Consider the following 16,932-nt stretch of genomic DNA (forward strand, 5'->3'; position numbering starts at 1 on the left):
AGTTACAACAACTGAAAATATAACCCATGAAAAAAATGATCCAAAAATCTATAGAAAATCTCTGAATCTTTCTTTACTTATGATGTGAAGTTTGTAGGTTGCAAATTATTGTCAACATGTATTATTCCAACCAGTTTTTATCTATGCAGTGAAAAGATTTTTACAGAATTCAAAGGTATTACATAGTAATAGTCTTTAAACATCCTTGAACATAGTGCATATGATTTACCAAAGAATATGCCTGTAAAGTCTCTAGGTTATCACAAATTGTTAAAGTTACAACAACTGAAAATAAAACCCATGAAAAAAAAATGATCCAAAAATCTATAGAAAATCTCTGAATCTTTCTTTACTTATGATGTGAAGTTTGTATGTTACAAATTATTATTATTATTACTAAGGTAGTTATCTCTGAATCAATAATCTCATGCTTTGACCCTGATGAAGTGTCCTAGAAAACTAAGTGCATTACTCTAACCTGTTCTGTGAAGTAAGCATGAAGTCTATGGGATGATAAAAAATATTCAAGATATTATTACATCACAGATTAGGGGATACTTGCATCTTTAGGGGGTCCTATTGAGACCTATTAAATTCAAAATAGGATACACATACACAAACAAAATGTATTTACAATTCCATGAAAGTAATAATTACAGCAAAGCTAGCTTCTAAAACATCTGTCTGATTTGTTAGGGGTTATAGAAATAAGATGAAAAATAAAAGGTTTAAATGTATACTTCTCTTACATAACAACTGTCTTCAATATGAGTTAGTAAAAATAAATACATATATAATAAATAATATATATAATAATATATATATAATATATATATATATATATATAATAAAAAAAATAAATATAGATACTTTGAAGTTGGTGAGAATAAATTCATGCTATCAGAAAATCATATTTTCAATACTTGATTTGACTAGATCTCAGTTTGATAAATGGCTACATCTTATCCATAGTCAGTGTCTGACAGTAAAAGATACTATCCTGGGTCCTTTCTTTGTCATCCTGTAAAGCACAGTCTATGATCGTACTTAAATTGGTTGGAAATCATATTTATCTATGTGCTTCTTAAATTCTCCATCCTGTTTGATTTTCTTGTTTCAGTGTTTTAAGAGAGGATATTCTGTTAGTCTTTGCATAATCTGATAGTCTTTCACCATGCTTCTTAAATCCTCCATCCACCTCCTGTTTGATTTTCTTGTTTCAGTGTTCCAAGAGAGGATATCCTGTTAGTCTTTGCATAATCTGATAGTCTTTCACCATTCTGAGAGTAGACATAGATCATTTCCATAAGCCCTCACTAGAATATCCTGGAAAATAAAAATAATGTCTTAGTTGAAAAAAAAAATTGTTATGTAATATAAGCTTGATGGAATTCTAAAGATAGACAAAAAAAGGGTATAAATACAAGGTGTAACATCAGATTTTGACTTTTCATATTAACCATGGGTAACACCTCCAGTAAAGAAAAGAGTAAAGGAATGAGTAAAATTCAGTTTGAAAAGAGAGTTCTTTCAGAGAAAGATGTAGACAGAGGTATACCAGTTAAAATAAAAAAAAAAAGATAGCATTATTGAGATCATTTCTCAAGAAGAATATAACCAATTATGTCCAGAAAAGGGTGATCCTAATGTTGTCAGAGATTACATAGAAAGATCCTTGATTGCAGAAGAAGCTAATGAAGAATATAACCATTTATTATCAAAAGAAGGTAAGAATTACTATTACAAAATTATGTATTCTGATAAGAAAGTTTTCACTTTCATTTGTTGTGCTTTTGACCATTTTAATTGACCTTATGGTCAAGATTGTGATATATACACTCTGATAATCATTTATGATGTCTCCATGATGTTTACCTCAAAAGTTTGAATCAGGGTATTTGTGTTCAAAGAGCTGAAGAAACTATACAGACAGATCTATAATGATTTTGGAAGCATGCATATTAATTAGGGTAAAGGAGATATAACACTAGATTATTAAAAAGAAAAAGAACACAAACTCATAGAAATGATATTGAAAGTACCTTAAATGAATAAAGTGTCATGCTCCAAGGTATTATTTTTATACACAGGAGAAGGGTTACAACAGTCCCATGCACTCATAAGAAGATTTTGGGTAATAGAAACACCAGGAAATTTTAATTCCAAACAATCAGGTCATCTTACATCAGTTATAAGGTTACAGACTTTATACATAGTCATAAGGGTCATTAAGATTTCTTTTCTGGTCATCCTAATGAACCACATTATAGTATTCTTTCCCTGTGATATAATATTAATATTAAATGGAAAATTCAGAATTCACCAGCAATTGAAGTGAAAACTTGCTATCTTTACCAACTATGCTATTAAGGAAACTAGGGGTTAACAAATTAGCCATATTTAACTTATTCTATAGGTAAGCTATCTTTAGCTGTTAACTATCATTTGGCACAGAAAAACTTCATACATTTTAGTTTTAAAATTTGATCATGAATTTTTATGCCTTTTCTTGTGAAGAATATCAATATGGTTTAAACATGACCATGACCACCAAGCCCTCTTTATTTAAATATATCATTTATTTATCAATTCAAAAATATAAACATGCATATGTAACAAAAAAAATAATTGATAAAAGTTACAATTGTATCTCATTGAAACTTTACCTTCAAGTTTGTGTGTTTCTATGTTGATTGACTAACTGTGTATTTCCAAAGGAAGAGCAGCCAGGCTTCACTTCATAGAGAATGGATTATAGATGGTTAGGAACAAAACATATCTTCCAGGTTGAGGACTGTATAGAAAAATAAATTCCATTTTTGTTATTATGATTTAAATTACATGAGACAATGCCTCTTATAAATGTAATGCAAAATAATATCTCTTATATATTTGGATACCTATACTCTAATAATATTAAATGTCATTTGTAAAATGTATTTTTTAAGACAGATTTATTTGAGGAGCGACTTTAAATGATGACATGAATAGCGGGCCATACTTTAAGCACATGACAAAAAACATTCTCTCAAATTACACAGAAATGGGTTATTTAGCATAGCTAACATTAAACATATAGGTGAGTGATAACATAATCACAATCATAAACAATGTGAAACAACTTTAAAAGACCTACACTGTGGATTACAAGCCTTTTTCACTGGGGTAAAATCTTGCCGAAATTCGTCATGGCCGCCCGAAACCCCGAACCCGACTGTATAAAAGATGAAGTCATACATTCCATGTTGATGACTGTAGAATAAAAGCATTTTTTTAATATGACAGAGTACTGCATGAAACAATGCATGTTTAAATACAACATGTACAATGTCAAAAAAAATCATGAAAATATTTGTGTTTAGACTCAAAACAAATTGTTTTTAACATTAACTCGAGATAAGAAAAGTTCATCATGTTATTTATAGATAATAAACAAGCACAACTAATGTATTAATATCACAAAATAAAATGATTATCAAATTAATTATTTAGACACTAAAAGACCTTTTATTAACAGCAGATTCAATTTTGGTTTAATAGCTATCAGTAATGCATACAGAAAAATACATTTTTATTTTTTTACATCATCACAGTACAACATGTAGTCCTTCATTTTTTTTTTTTTTTTTTTTTAAAAGCTTAAGAAACAAAAGTGAAAATGAAAATATATGTATAGCATATATCACACATATTTAGAATCAAAACAAAAAGTAAATGACTTAGAATTAATCTTTTGTAAATTCCTCCTTTTCTCTTATTAGATTCCTAATTAATATCTCTTTGATCACCATTTAGTAAGTCTGAATTCCATGGGTAACATACATAATGAATTATGAAATTATATCATGATTTATATGAATGTAAGTTAGAGACAACATATCACATACATGTAAGTATTACACAGTCATTAAATTAACCATATAATCATGCTTAAATGCAAAGATGACCTTCATAGGGAATGTAAACAATTAAAAAAAAAACAAGACAAACTTACCAGAGATATCCAAATATATGCCCAATAAGCCTATCCATTAAATAATCCAGTGATTGATTACATCTCAGCTGATCCTGAAAAAAATCATACAATTCAGTGATACACAATTAACCTCATTTAACAATGTAAGTAAAGCAAAGTAATTTACAGACAAAAGGGATAGAAATGTAAAAGATACCATGTATTTTACCAAAATTTAGTGAACATTTTTCTGATTGAAATTCAATCATAGAATGACCCATCATAGAATTATTAAATGCACTCTGAGTTACATGCAGGCTAAACAACTGTAAATCACATGAAATGAGGATAAATATAGTATTTACATTCAAAACAGAACTTTACATAATCATGGTTAAATACAAAGATGACCTTCATATAGGAAATGTAAACAAAAATAAGACAAACTTACCTGTAGAATATGTCTGTCAGAAAGGAGATTTCAAAAATGAACACGCTCTCAACATTCACATGACAAGAATGCATCAGGATGTTTACTTCCGTGGTCATGGAAAAATTGAGCTTTATACAAGGAAAGCTTCACAGTAGGAAAATCATCAAAGTAAACAAAAGATAGTCTTACATTTTTTGAAAATCTAAGTTGACTTCTTAGAAACAAAAGTGAAAATGAAACTTTAATTTTACAAGTGTATGACGTCATAATGCATAGGGTAGCTCGCTGACATGGATGACGTCACAATGCATAGGTAAGTTTTTTTTTTTTTGCACACGGCTCTAAACAAACTTGGCTCGCTGCCAAGTATTTACCTGTGTAGTCAGCATATTTTTTGCACACGGTCCCCTGACTTGAATCGCTGCCAAGTATTTACCTGTGTAGCCAGCATATTTTTTGCACACGGCTCTAAACAAAAACTTGGCTCGCTGCCAAGTATTTACCTGTGTAGTCAGCATATTTTTTGCACAAGGCTCTAAACAAACTTGGCTCGCTGCCAAGTATTTTACCTGTATAGTCAGCATATTTTTTGCACAAGGCTCTAAACAAACTTGGCTCGCTGCCAAGTATTTTACCTGTATAGTCAGCATAAACAAAAAAAACGTAGTACCTACGTACCCATGTAAAAAAAAAAAACACAATGTAAGCGCCCCGTATTTAAGGGAATAGGTAGGGGGTTAGGGCTAAGGGGGTTAGGGTTGGGGTTAGGGTTAGTTAGGGCTAGGGGGTTAGGGCTAAGGGGGTTAGGGTTAGTTAGGGTTAGGGTTAGTTAGGGTTAGGGGACTAGGGTTAGTTAGGGTTAGGGTTAGGGGTAGTTAGGGTTAGGGTTAGGTTAGGGTTAGGGTTAGGGGGCTAGGGGTTAGGGTTAGCACTCCACTCAGTTGACCCATTTTTGAACCTCATTTACATAAAAAGTGCACTCAGTTGAACCCCCCGGTTAGACCCGTGAACCCCCTAGCGGGACCCCTTATACTACTACCGTGATTGTGTCAAAGAAGAGAAAAACTTGAAAATTACAACCCGTGAAATTAATCCCCTATACAGTATTACAAATGCTACTTTGGTTCCTTCGTGAAGCAGTAGCAATGATGGGAGACATTCAACAGATGTTTTATTGTTTCAAAGTTTCTGAAAGCATAGAGACTTTTTCGTTTCCTGTGGTATGAAGAAAATGACTTAAGCGAACCGCTGACAGAATATCGCATGTGTGTACATATGTTTGGAAATAGCCCTTCACTAGCTATCGCTACTTATCGACTCCATAAGACTGTCGACATTAGCAAAGAAAATTGTTGTGAAGATGTCAAAAATTTCGTTTGCAGGGATTTTTACGTAGATGATGGACTGACCTCATTACCAACATCTGACATGGTTAAAGATCTAATGAAGAGGACTCTGAAAGAAGTGGCGCGACAGCTACCTACAGAGTTTACAGTCGCGTCAAAAATGGCCCGACGACAAAAGAAACATAAAAATTGGCGATATTGTCTTCTAAAAGACTTCCAAATAAAACGCACAGAGTGGCCAATCGGACGTATCACGAACGTTTTCCAAAGTTTGGACGAAAAGGTGCGCAAGGTCGAAGTGCGCGTTTCAGGAAAACATTTGAGTCTTGAAAAACCGGTGACGTACATTCGTCTTGTAACTGAAGTGGTAGTCTTTATTGCTAGTAATGAAAAGGGATATCTTTTTTGAGTTAGATATCAGACGGAGAGTGTAATGTCCTACATTTTGTAATGTATTATTTAGAATTGCAGGTTGTGCATTTTAGGTGCATTAGCAAATATGTCAAATCTCGGATGACTAAATGCATTGTTCATTGTTCCAATATTTTTATAACCATATTCTCAGGCTTGAATTTCGCTGAATGACCATAAAGTCCCGTCTGCTGTTTATGTTGGAGCTAAAATCAGCTGCATTTTGTTTATTTAACTTTGAGAGCGCGCAGTTTGATATTTATTTTAATTATGAAAATATGCTGTTTCCTGTGTAGGTTTTATTATATCTGTATTTTCAAGCACAAATTTCATCCTTGTAAAAGACTCAGCTAGTAGTACTATCCAGACGTTTGTAAACTCAGAGAAACTGTGGCCAATCACGTTGCAAGTTTTACAAGTTATGTGTTTATTGTATTAAAGGTTTAGCTGCAGTTTTTTAAGGCTAATGTAAAGCGACATTGAATTTCTTGGTAAAAGTTTATGTGTGCTTTTAGCGAGTTAAACTCTGTAATGTAATTTGTGAGCATTGTAATTTGATCTAGAGTTCATTCAAACATTTTGTTTTCGTAGTAAGTTTGTAGTTAAGTTTGTTTATATCATGTTTTGGTATATTTGTATTTATTTGTTTTAGCTTTTTACCATCAAACATCAAAAATCAAACGATCACTCTTAGATCTCCTCACCTATTGTAAACAGGGACACACTTGCGCCTATTATAGGATCCGCGCCCCTACGTGTACTGTTATTGGGACAATAAAGTGGTTAACTTGCTATAATCCGTGTCTTTATAATTTCATTGAATAAAAGTTACATGGAAGGCAGCACAGGATGGTCACAGTCTCCAACACTATGAAATAGGTATTTTCACTATATATGTAATGTTTCTATCTAGTCAAACTGAAACCAATAAAATCCACAACATCCAAGTCGAGCCGCATGCTTTTTTCTTCTGTCCCAGAGTTTACATTTTAATCGAAACATTAACAACCTGATAAAAATGGATTGGATCAAAACGGATTAAAAGTACATATTATTACAATATACAGGTATACACCCTTCAAAACCAGTTCTCAGGATAAAAGAAATCATGATATTAATTCCCGCCTATTCGACCTTATAATAAATTAGAACCAATGAACCACACTGACCAACAGAAATCAATGTAACACTCAATAATGGAATAACCCATTCCACGGGCGTAGTATCAGGGGGGGCCTGGCCCCCCCCCCCCCCCACTTTTTTCCCCAACCTTACTTATACTGTAGGAAATGTTAATTGAAAGCCTGGTTGGCCCCCCCACTTTCGAAAGTTAGCGAAATGGGAGGATAAGAATGGGTACTGAAAGTAGTTGACACTGAGAAAAAGTTTACCTACAACCCCCCCCCCCCCCCCCCCCCCCCACGAAATAGGATTTTCGACTTCAGGCAACTTTTACCTTTTTTTTTTTGTCTTGTCAACTTTTTCAGGTAAGTAAAAAAAAATTCTCTCTGCCTGGCCCCTTCACTTTCAAAAACGATGCTACGCCACTGCATTCACAACAATACCTGGTAGTATACCTGGAACACAACATTAACTAAATAGGGGTGTTTAAGTTTATAACAGACACTGAACAAGACAACATAGAGTGTTAGAAAATCGCATTGTGCGGCGCTGAATGAATAAGTGAATGACTGAATGAATGAAATAAAGAATGAGAAGAATGTGTGCAATTTAAAATACATATCCTAAAAATATAAAAAATACAACTACCACAAATATATACATTGAAATCAAGATTGATTGATTGTATGTTGTTTAACGTCTCTCTTAGGAATATTTCACTCAAATGGAGACGTCAACGTATGCCGTTGATGGGCTTCAAATTTTGACCTATACTCGGCACTCAGGGTCATTGAGCAGTGAGGGTTCTTTATTATGCCAGCGCCTACCGTGACACGGGACCTACGTTTTTAAGGTCCGAAAGACCCGTGACTTTTGCTTCTAGAGCCGAGCGCTTGGCGAAGGAACAGTCACTACCTTTGTAATGTTTACGCCTCAGGTATGACGAACGCTCAAATCAAGATTGAAAATCAGAGAAAACAAGAGGCCCACGGGCCTTATAGGTCACCTGAGTATTGTGTAACAACTTTCAAACAATTAAATTTAGTTCATGTTTTAAACCAGAGGCCACGAAATTCACAATTTACAATTTTGAAAGAGGCACCCTTGCTTATCATAATTATCAACTTAGCATGCTTACTCTATTTACTTAATACCCTGAGGTAGATCAGAGTAACAAAGAGAAAATGCACTATTACTTTATACCCAGTTGTGCACCTCACCCTAAAGGAACCAGTGACCCATGGGCCACATATTTCAAAATTCTGCAAATGTTATCATAAAATGGCATCTTCGCTAGCCAAGGGTGACGATCGACGGTGTTTCTCTATTCACATGAATAGAGAAACACCGTGGATCGTCACCCTTGGCTAGCGAAGATGCATAAAATGGTTGATTAATACAAAAGAGCAGATTTCAAAGCATTAATTTATTTTCAGACTATGTAACCCCACCCCCCCACCCCCCCCTCTGACCCTGCGGGCATAAAAAACCACTTTGATAGATGCACCTTTCTTCATCATAAATATATATATACTTGGATAATTGGCATAAAACCCAGGAGCAAAGGAAAAGATTTTCAAAGAATTTATTTTTACTATATAATCAATAGAGCCCCGCCCTAGCACCATAACCCTTAAACCTGAGGCCTTAAAATTCTAAATTTTGGAAGTGGCACTCTTGCTCATCATAACTATGTGCTTAGTTAGTTTATTTAATACCCAGAAGCATTGAAGATTTTCAAAGAATAAATGCATTTTCACTATATAATCTATAGAGTCACGCCCTAACACCAGAACCCCTGACCCTGGGGCCATAAAATTCACAAATCTTGAAGAGGAACTCTTGCTCATTATAACTATGTGCTTAATTAGTTTATTTAATACCCAGGAGCAGAGAAGAAGATTTTGAAAGAAACAATGCATTTTCATTATATAATCTATAGAGCCCCGCCCTAACACCAGAACCCCTGACCCTGGCGCCATAAAATTCAAAAATCTTGAAGAGGTACTCTTGCTCATCATAACTATGTGCTTAGTTAGTTTATTTAATACCCAGGAGCAGAGAAGAAGATTTTCAAAGAATAATTGCATTTTCGCTATATAATCTATAGAGCCCCGCCCTAACACCAGAACCCCTGACCCTGGCGCCATAAAATTCACAAATCAGGAAGAGGTACTCTTGTTCATCATAACTTTGTGCTTAGTTAGTTTATTTAATACCCAGAAGCAGAGCAGAAGATTTTCAAAGAAATAATGCATTTTCACTATATAATCTATAGAGCCCCCCCCCCCCCCCAACACCAGAACCCCTGACCCTGGGGCCATAAAATTCACCAATCTGGAAGAGGTACTCTTGCTCATCATAACTATGTTCTAAGTTAGTTTATTTAATACCCAGGAGCAGAGAAGAAGATTTTCAAAGAAATAATGCATTTTCACTATATAATCTATAGAGCCCCCTAGCACTAGAACCCCTGACCCTGGGGCCATGAATTTCACAATTTTGGTAGAGGACTCAATGCTCATTACATTCATGCCAACAGTTTGCCTGCTTGATGTTCAGGAGTAAAGAAGATTTTTAAAGATTGCAATAAATTTAGTGGTTTTGGCCCCACCCCTCAGGCCCCAGGGGGGTGGGGACCATGAAATTCACAATTTTTGTTCCCCTCCATCCATAGATGCTGTATACCAAATTTGGTTGAAATTGGTTCAGTGGTTTCAGAGAAGCTGAAAATGTTCAAATGTTAACACACGACGCACGACGACGGACGAAAACGGATAGCAATAGGTCACCTGAGTTACTCAGGTGACCTAAAAAGTTAAACTTCTAAGTTCCGCTTCTCACAATGTAGGTCGCACTAGTTGACGAGAACATAATATTGTACGACTTACTACATTGCTTGTTCACGAGCGAAAATTAATTCGTTCTGCATTCAGTTATGTAAATTGCTATTTTTAGAGAGGTCTTCACTTCCCCACTATCGTCATGGGAGGAGACATGACCCTCGGAGAATGACAATGAATAAGTTGCTGTCCTTTAAAAAGGACTGCAATACGTCAGGGACCTAGTACATAGGTCCCTGAATACGTGGACCATATGCATGTTTTCCTAACCGAAACTCAATTAAGAAATTTTCTAGGCGTAGTGAATATACTTGTAGGTTTGTTCACATTTTCCACTATGATCCGTATACCAATGACTGATTGTAGTCTCAAAGCAAAATTGTTAAATTTAATTTCCGATTAGCGGCCTTTAGTTTTGTCAGTTTTGAAAATTGGGCTATTTAGATACATGTTGTTGTTGTGTATGAATTAAAACAAACACGTCTGTTCACATTGACTACATTTTATTAAGTGATATAAACATTAACATGCATTAGCTACAACTCTAGAAATTCTCAGACTATCAAATATCAAGTTCTGCAGAGCCAGCGCGTTCAATATAAACAATTTAAGGTTAACCCATTAGAAACTGTCAGAATCAATAACTGTTCTAAACATTATTATATTTATGTTAAAGATGCATATGTAACTTTAGAATATAGAAGTTAAGATCAATGAAGATATAACATTTCCTCCCAGCGAATTTATGAACATAAATCATTAAGTATATTTAACACAAAACAAAACACAAACTATTCTACTTGATTAAAGTTCTTAAGATTATGATATTGTTATAATGTTTATGTACAAAGTGAACACTCTTCAATGAGTCTTTTGGTTTGTTTTCGCACACGCGTCGGATAACGTTTATTTAGCGGTTCGGATGTCGCGTTATCTGTCTGTGGACTGACTGGAGACTCGTTGATACCTGGCGCGTTTGTCTCATCAGTTACCGGCTCTTGTTCTGACACTGGGTAATTTACAGTACATTGTTCATCAGGTTTTGGTTTTGAATCGCGCATTTGATCTACTTGTCTTTTCCATACGCTTCTTTGTTTTGTTGTAACCTCGTAAGATAACGGTCCTAGTTTAGATCTTATCTGTCCGTCAATCCATTTGTTGTTACTTCTGTAATCTCGCACAATTACATGATCGTTTTCTTTAAATTCTCGGACTGTTCCTTTCTCCTCCACGGCGCTTTTCATGGTTTTGTCTTCCACGATTTTCCTGGTATCGGGTCGTATTAAATCTAGGCATGTCCGCAGATTTCTTCCATGAAATAATTTTGCTGGTGTCTCATTGGTGATACTGTGAGGCGCTTTCCTATACAGCAATAAGAAATTCGCAATCTTTTTATTGATCGACCTTTCGTTGTTTTTCATAGATTTCATGCTTCGTTTGAAAGTTTGTACGAATCTTTCGGCTAATCCATTAGTTGCTGGATTATATGGAGCAGATTTGAAATGTTTTATTTCCGTTTTCTTTGTAAAATCATCAAATTCACGTGACGTAAACAGTGGTCCGTTGTCTGAAACGATTTGCTCTGGAATTCCATTTCTTGCGAAAACCGTGCGAAGGATTTCGATGGTTTTAAACGATGTGATCTTATTCATCGGGAAAACTACAGGCCATTTAGAGTGTGCGTCAACCATGATGAGAAAATTTTTGTCTAAGAATGGTCCTGCGAAGTCGATATGTATCCTCTGCCAGGGTGCTGAAGGCCAGGGATATACGGGTGCTTTGCTTGGATTGTTTTGAATTTTTGCGCATCCAGTGCAAGATTTTGTGATGTTTTCGATATCTTTATCAATCCCAGGCCACCATACGTAACTTCTCGCAATGCCCTTCATTTTCACGACTCCTAGGTGCGACGCATGAAGAGTTTCCAATATTATATTACTGAATTTTGTTGGAATGATCACCCAAATTCCCCACATCAAACATCCATGTTGTGTGGTAATTTCATCTCTACGATTGTAGAACGGCATCAAGGATTTGTCGTCTGGTTTTATCCATCCTGATGTCACATGTTGGTATACACGACTCAGCATTGGGTTTCTATTTGTTTCTTTTGCAATTTTTTTTGCGGTCACTGGCAAATTCTCTATTTGCTCTATGTTAAATATTTCCGATGCATCTGGTCCATCGTTGTCGTTTGACTTCATAGGGAGTCTCGATAACGCATCAGCATTTGTGTGTTTCTTGGTACTTTTGTACACAATATCATATGTAAATCCTGACAAAAATACAGCATATCTTTGCAATCTTGAATCAGACGTTACTGGGATGCTCTTTGAAGGATTAAAGATCGATGTAAGTGGTTGGTGATTCGTAATCAAAGTAAACTTTCGTCCAAAGAGATAAGGATAGAATTTCTTTACTGCCCAGTAAATCGCAAGTGTTTCTTTGTCGATTTGTGCGTAATTTCGCTCTGATTTTGTCAGCGTTTTCGAGATATAAGCTATCGGCCGTTCGCTTCCGTTGTCATACTTGTGTGACAATACAGCTCCTATACCATAAGGTGAGGCATCACAAGCGAGACATAGCTCCATTTCGGGTCATAATGCGCAAGTACGGTATCCGACGTTATAAGCGTTTTTGCTTTTTAAAATGTTTTTGTAATTGGTTATGTGTTTTGTAGGGTTTCCAGTTACAACATTAATAAAAAGGATTTACAAATTGTGGACAGGTACTCACTATGGTCCCTCTCTTAATTTGGTGATTAAAGTTTGTCGTAATGACTGCCTCTGATGGCACCTTAAAGATATCACCCCTTTTCCTGGAGAAGGTAACATCAGAGGATACCACTATTATGCGTACTGTTCTCATGTTCATCAATGGGGTTAAGGTTCGTGCAAATGATGTCCCAGTATGTGTTGTAAATTTTCTCTCCTCCCCTTCCTCCAAGACTAAAAAGAACTCAAACTTGGATTTCTAAAAAAAAAAAGAGAAGAGTATTGGAAAAGGTGTGGCAAGCAATTATTAATCATTATAAACCTCAAATTGTTTATATTGAAAAAGATGGGGGGTTTTCTGAATTTTAATTCATATTTCATCTAATACTATTTAAGGTAAACTAAATTTAAAATCTCTATGATTTACATAAGTCCTACAACAACTGAAAATTTTTGCCTATTAAAGAGCATACACACTCTAAAAAGAACAAAAACAACCATTTTCTCATACTTTCACAATTTTTAGCTCTACTGGTCAGAGACTAAAAGAGCTTATGCGATAGTAATGCGTCCGGCGTCCGTCCATCTGTCTGTCTGACTGTCCGTCTGTTTGTAAATAATTTTTTAAAATGCTACTCCTCCTACAATTTTAGTCTGATTTCAATATAACTTGGCACACAAGTAAATTACACTACGATACCTGAGGAATTTTAAAAAGGAGAATTGACGTGGAATATCCAAAACTACGTCAAACCAGTACTCGAAAGATTTGAAGAATAACAATAATTCTCGTTCTGCCGATAAACAAGAGTGTTGTACGATTAAAATCTCCTATGACAGTCACATGATGTTTTTAAACATTTCTTTTAATAAATGAAAATAATTTCATGCTGCAGCCTTAAAAATAACATTGAAATACAGGGATTTTTCTATACTCCATGAAGATAAAAAAAGTTGAAACGTCCAGTGGTTGAATATTATATTTATCGCAAAGAAAAACCTAACACATAAATATGTAACGAAAGAGCGTGATTGAGTATAAAAAATTAACTTATGTAGAAATAACTCTTTCACCAGGTACTTTTTAAAATTGTTTTCTCAAAAATGACTCGCAGTTTTAAAACATTTTTTCCCTAGAAACCTTCTGGACAAGTACCGGTAAAACTGTTTTGTCCATTGACATAGATTCCTCCAATTTGGCAGGGATCAGGCAAATCATGACACCTGATCCCACATATGATGTTTAGCGGTCTGAACAGTGTACCTACCCGTGTGTAACAGTGTAACATAAAAACATTTATGGGTTTCAGAACATTATTTTATAGGTCAATATTGTTATTTGTCCCGGTAGCTGGTCTTCCAAGATAAAGTCTGTCTTTGTTGATTTCGTCAGAAACAGAGAAATGATGAAATCGTTCGTGAAAAGTCGAACCATTTCTCAATGTGATGGAGACGTAAAGGGATGAGTTCTTTCCCTTCGTCAGCTGGTGCATGACGTCATTTCCTTTAATAAATTATTGTTCTAGTGTATTTAGCAGGAAAAAAACGCGATAAAGAAAAAAAAATATTTTTCATTTCAAGATCCTTTTAGTTTAATACAAGCAAATAAAATTAGATATTTTGCAGAGATGTCAGCAAACCACTTTATTTGTATTAAATTATATGGGTTCATGATTACATGTATAAATAGCATGAAAAGGGTTACTTTTTATTTAAAATGAAAAAAAAATGGAAATCTAAAATTTTACATATAAAATAAAAGTTAATATCTTAACAAAAAGTACTGGTTACATCATCCTCGCGTTTTTCACCATTCGCCTTAAGGAATCTAAAGTACTGGTTACATCATCCTCGAGTCTCCTCACCATTCGCCTTAAGGAATCTACAGTCCTGCTTACATCATCCTCGTTTACCTTCACCATTCGCATTAAGGAATCTACAGAGTCTTATATCCTCCCTTGTTGGATGAGTAGTTCTGGAATTTGTAGCCTTGTCTCTCCATTACTGGCACAGCGAGTGTTTTCTTTCGGATAAATGTACTGGGCACTTGTACTTATTACGCCGGACATAAGGATCACGGCTCACACTTTTGCCATAGTTTAACTGTTGTCTTAACGGAAGCGTTTCTTGAACATAGCCACAACTTTATGTAATAGTGAGTAGTTTTATATTCAAAATTGTTTTTATTATTATTTCATTCAAATGCATAATTTATTACGTATACATTATGAAAATGCCAAAACCGATTTTAAACTCTAAAGTACCCCCAAAATCAAGATCACAAGAGCAGTAGAGAAGTAACCCATTTATCTTTTAAAGTGTAAGATGTTTTGTCAAGCCCAGTGATTCGTACTCTGAAGGGTGAACGGGAATAATTCAAAATGCATTCTCAATATCCGCTTAAAAAATAAAGCCCCCTTGTCATATTTTTTTTTAAAACAGCGTCGTCCATTGTCTGATACTTGATGAAATTGTAAGTTTCTGGGGGTATTCTGTCATTGATTAACTAACCTTCTGGGTACGTCAAATGATGAATAACCCGAAAATTGTTCTTTTTCGGCACTCGGCCTAGGGGCGGACTTTAAAATGTTCTTGAAACGGAACAGCATCTCATCTTGTTTTTAAGAATGTTTAAATGTTGTCTTGCAGAGTAAAAATTGTCGCTTAGACTACGATGTTATATACCCTTAAAAAGGTATTTAAACCCTTCTTTAAAACATAAGACCAGTGATATCCTATCATTTCTATGGTAATTTGATAATTCATATATATGTAACCTATCGAGGGTAACAATTTCAAAATTATTTTGTTGATTTAGGAGCAAAGTGTTTAAATTCTGTCGGACCTTGATAACTGCAAACCCTCTGTTTTCCTTTAGCATTTGTGGTTGATTTAGGGGAAATGAAACAGACCTTTCTACTAAAATCTCTCCCACAGCTCTGAAAAGTATGGGAAAATTTACACTTGTCTGGCGAAAATCCCCTCCTCGGAATTCTGAAAGTTGTAAACACAATGACTCTGTGTAACTTTCTTTACCTTGAGTATTTATGAAGGGACGAACAATAGTTTTCTGAAATGCCGTTTTATACTTTGTTTGTAAACCGGCTGCTAAGACATCCTGATACAGTTCAATATTAACGCGATCCAATTGAAGCTCCCCAAGAGAAATTTTTCCTCATTATCTGAAAGTCTTATCATAATTGATAATTGCCAAGGCATTGTATTGATTAGCCAGCTTTTGGACAATAGTGGCATTTTTAGCTCACCTCAACGAAGTTGGGGGAGCTTATGTAATAGCGTCGGTGTCGGCGTCCCAGGTTAAGGTTAAGTTTTTTGGAGCAGTTTTCTTTTTAAGTACTTCTATGTCCTATATTGATTAGACATGCATGGAAGATGGTTTTAGTGTGTTTCATTGTACCAGTCAAAGTTTCAGATGCTGCAATTTCAGCAAAGGAATGACCAGGTTAATGTTTTTGGAGCAGGTTAACATTTTTGGTGCAGTTTTTGGTGTAGGTTTCATTTCCAAGCAACTATAAGCCCTATGTTGACCAAACTTGCATGGATGATACGTCTAAGGATGCATTCTACCAGGCTTGCTTCGGATGCTGAATCTGACCTACTTTTTACGGTTGAGTAAACAGGTTAAAGTTTTTGGTGCAGGTTTCATTTCCAAGTAACTATAAGCCCTATGTTGACCAAACTTGCATGGATGATACATCTATGGATGCATACTACCGGGCTTGCTTCGGATGCTGAATCTGACCTACATTTTATGGTTGAGTGAACAGGTTAAAGTTTTTAGTGCAGGTTTCATTTCCAAGTAACTATAAGCCCTATGTTGACCAAACTTGCATGGATGATATATCTAAGGATGCATACTACCGGGCTTGCTTCGGATGCTGAATCTGACCTACATTTTCCGGTTGAGTGAACAAGTTAAAGTTTTTGATGCAGGTTTCATTTCCAAGTAACTATAAGCCCTATGTTGACCAAACTAGCATGGATAATACATATAAGGATGTATGCTACCAGGCTTGCTTCGGATGCTGTATCTGACCTACATTTTCTAGTTGAGTTAATAGGTTAAAGTTTTTGGTGCATGATTCAT

At 35.1% G+C, this 16,932-nt stretch overlaps 1 protein-coding gene and 1 long non-coding RNA gene across 3 annotated transcripts; both read right to left on the reverse strand.

Moving 5' to 3' along the window:
* Window positions 1–867: 867 nt before the first annotated feature.
* Window positions 868–4,567, reverse strand: LOC134253841 (uncharacterized). 2 transcript variants are annotated; one of them, XR_009989175.1, is made up of 5 exons: window positions 4,407–4,567; window positions 3,995–4,068; window positions 3,137–3,252; window positions 2,667–2,794; window positions 868–1,326 (listed from the first exon to the last, which is right to left on the reverse strand). It is a non-coding gene; the product is annotated as an uncharacterized LOC134253841 (long non-coding RNA). The 2 variants fall into 2 exon arrangements; XR_009989174.1 differs by having other exon boundaries at window positions 3,995–4,562.
* Window positions 4,568–10,949: 6,382 nt separating this feature from the next.
* On the reverse strand, window positions 10,950–12,701 carry LOC134253839 (uncharacterized protein K02A2.6-like). The gene has a single exon (XM_062736433.1). It carries the CDS (start codon window positions 12,699–12,701, stop codon window positions 10,950–10,952), a length of 1,752 nt encoding a protein of 583 aa, XP_062592417.1.
* Between the last annotated feature and the right edge of the window lie 4,231 nt (window positions 12,702–16,932).

Source organism: Saccostrea cucullata, unplaced genomic scaffold (genome assembly GCF_032062105.1).
Source record: "Saccostrea cucullata isolate Sc308-1 unplaced genomic scaffold, CSIRO_AGI_Scuc_v1 ctg1463, whole genome shotgun sequence".
In the NCBI taxonomy this organism is placed as follows: domain Eukaryota; kingdom Metazoa; phylum Mollusca; class Bivalvia; order Ostreida; family Ostreidae; genus Saccostrea; species Saccostrea cuccullata.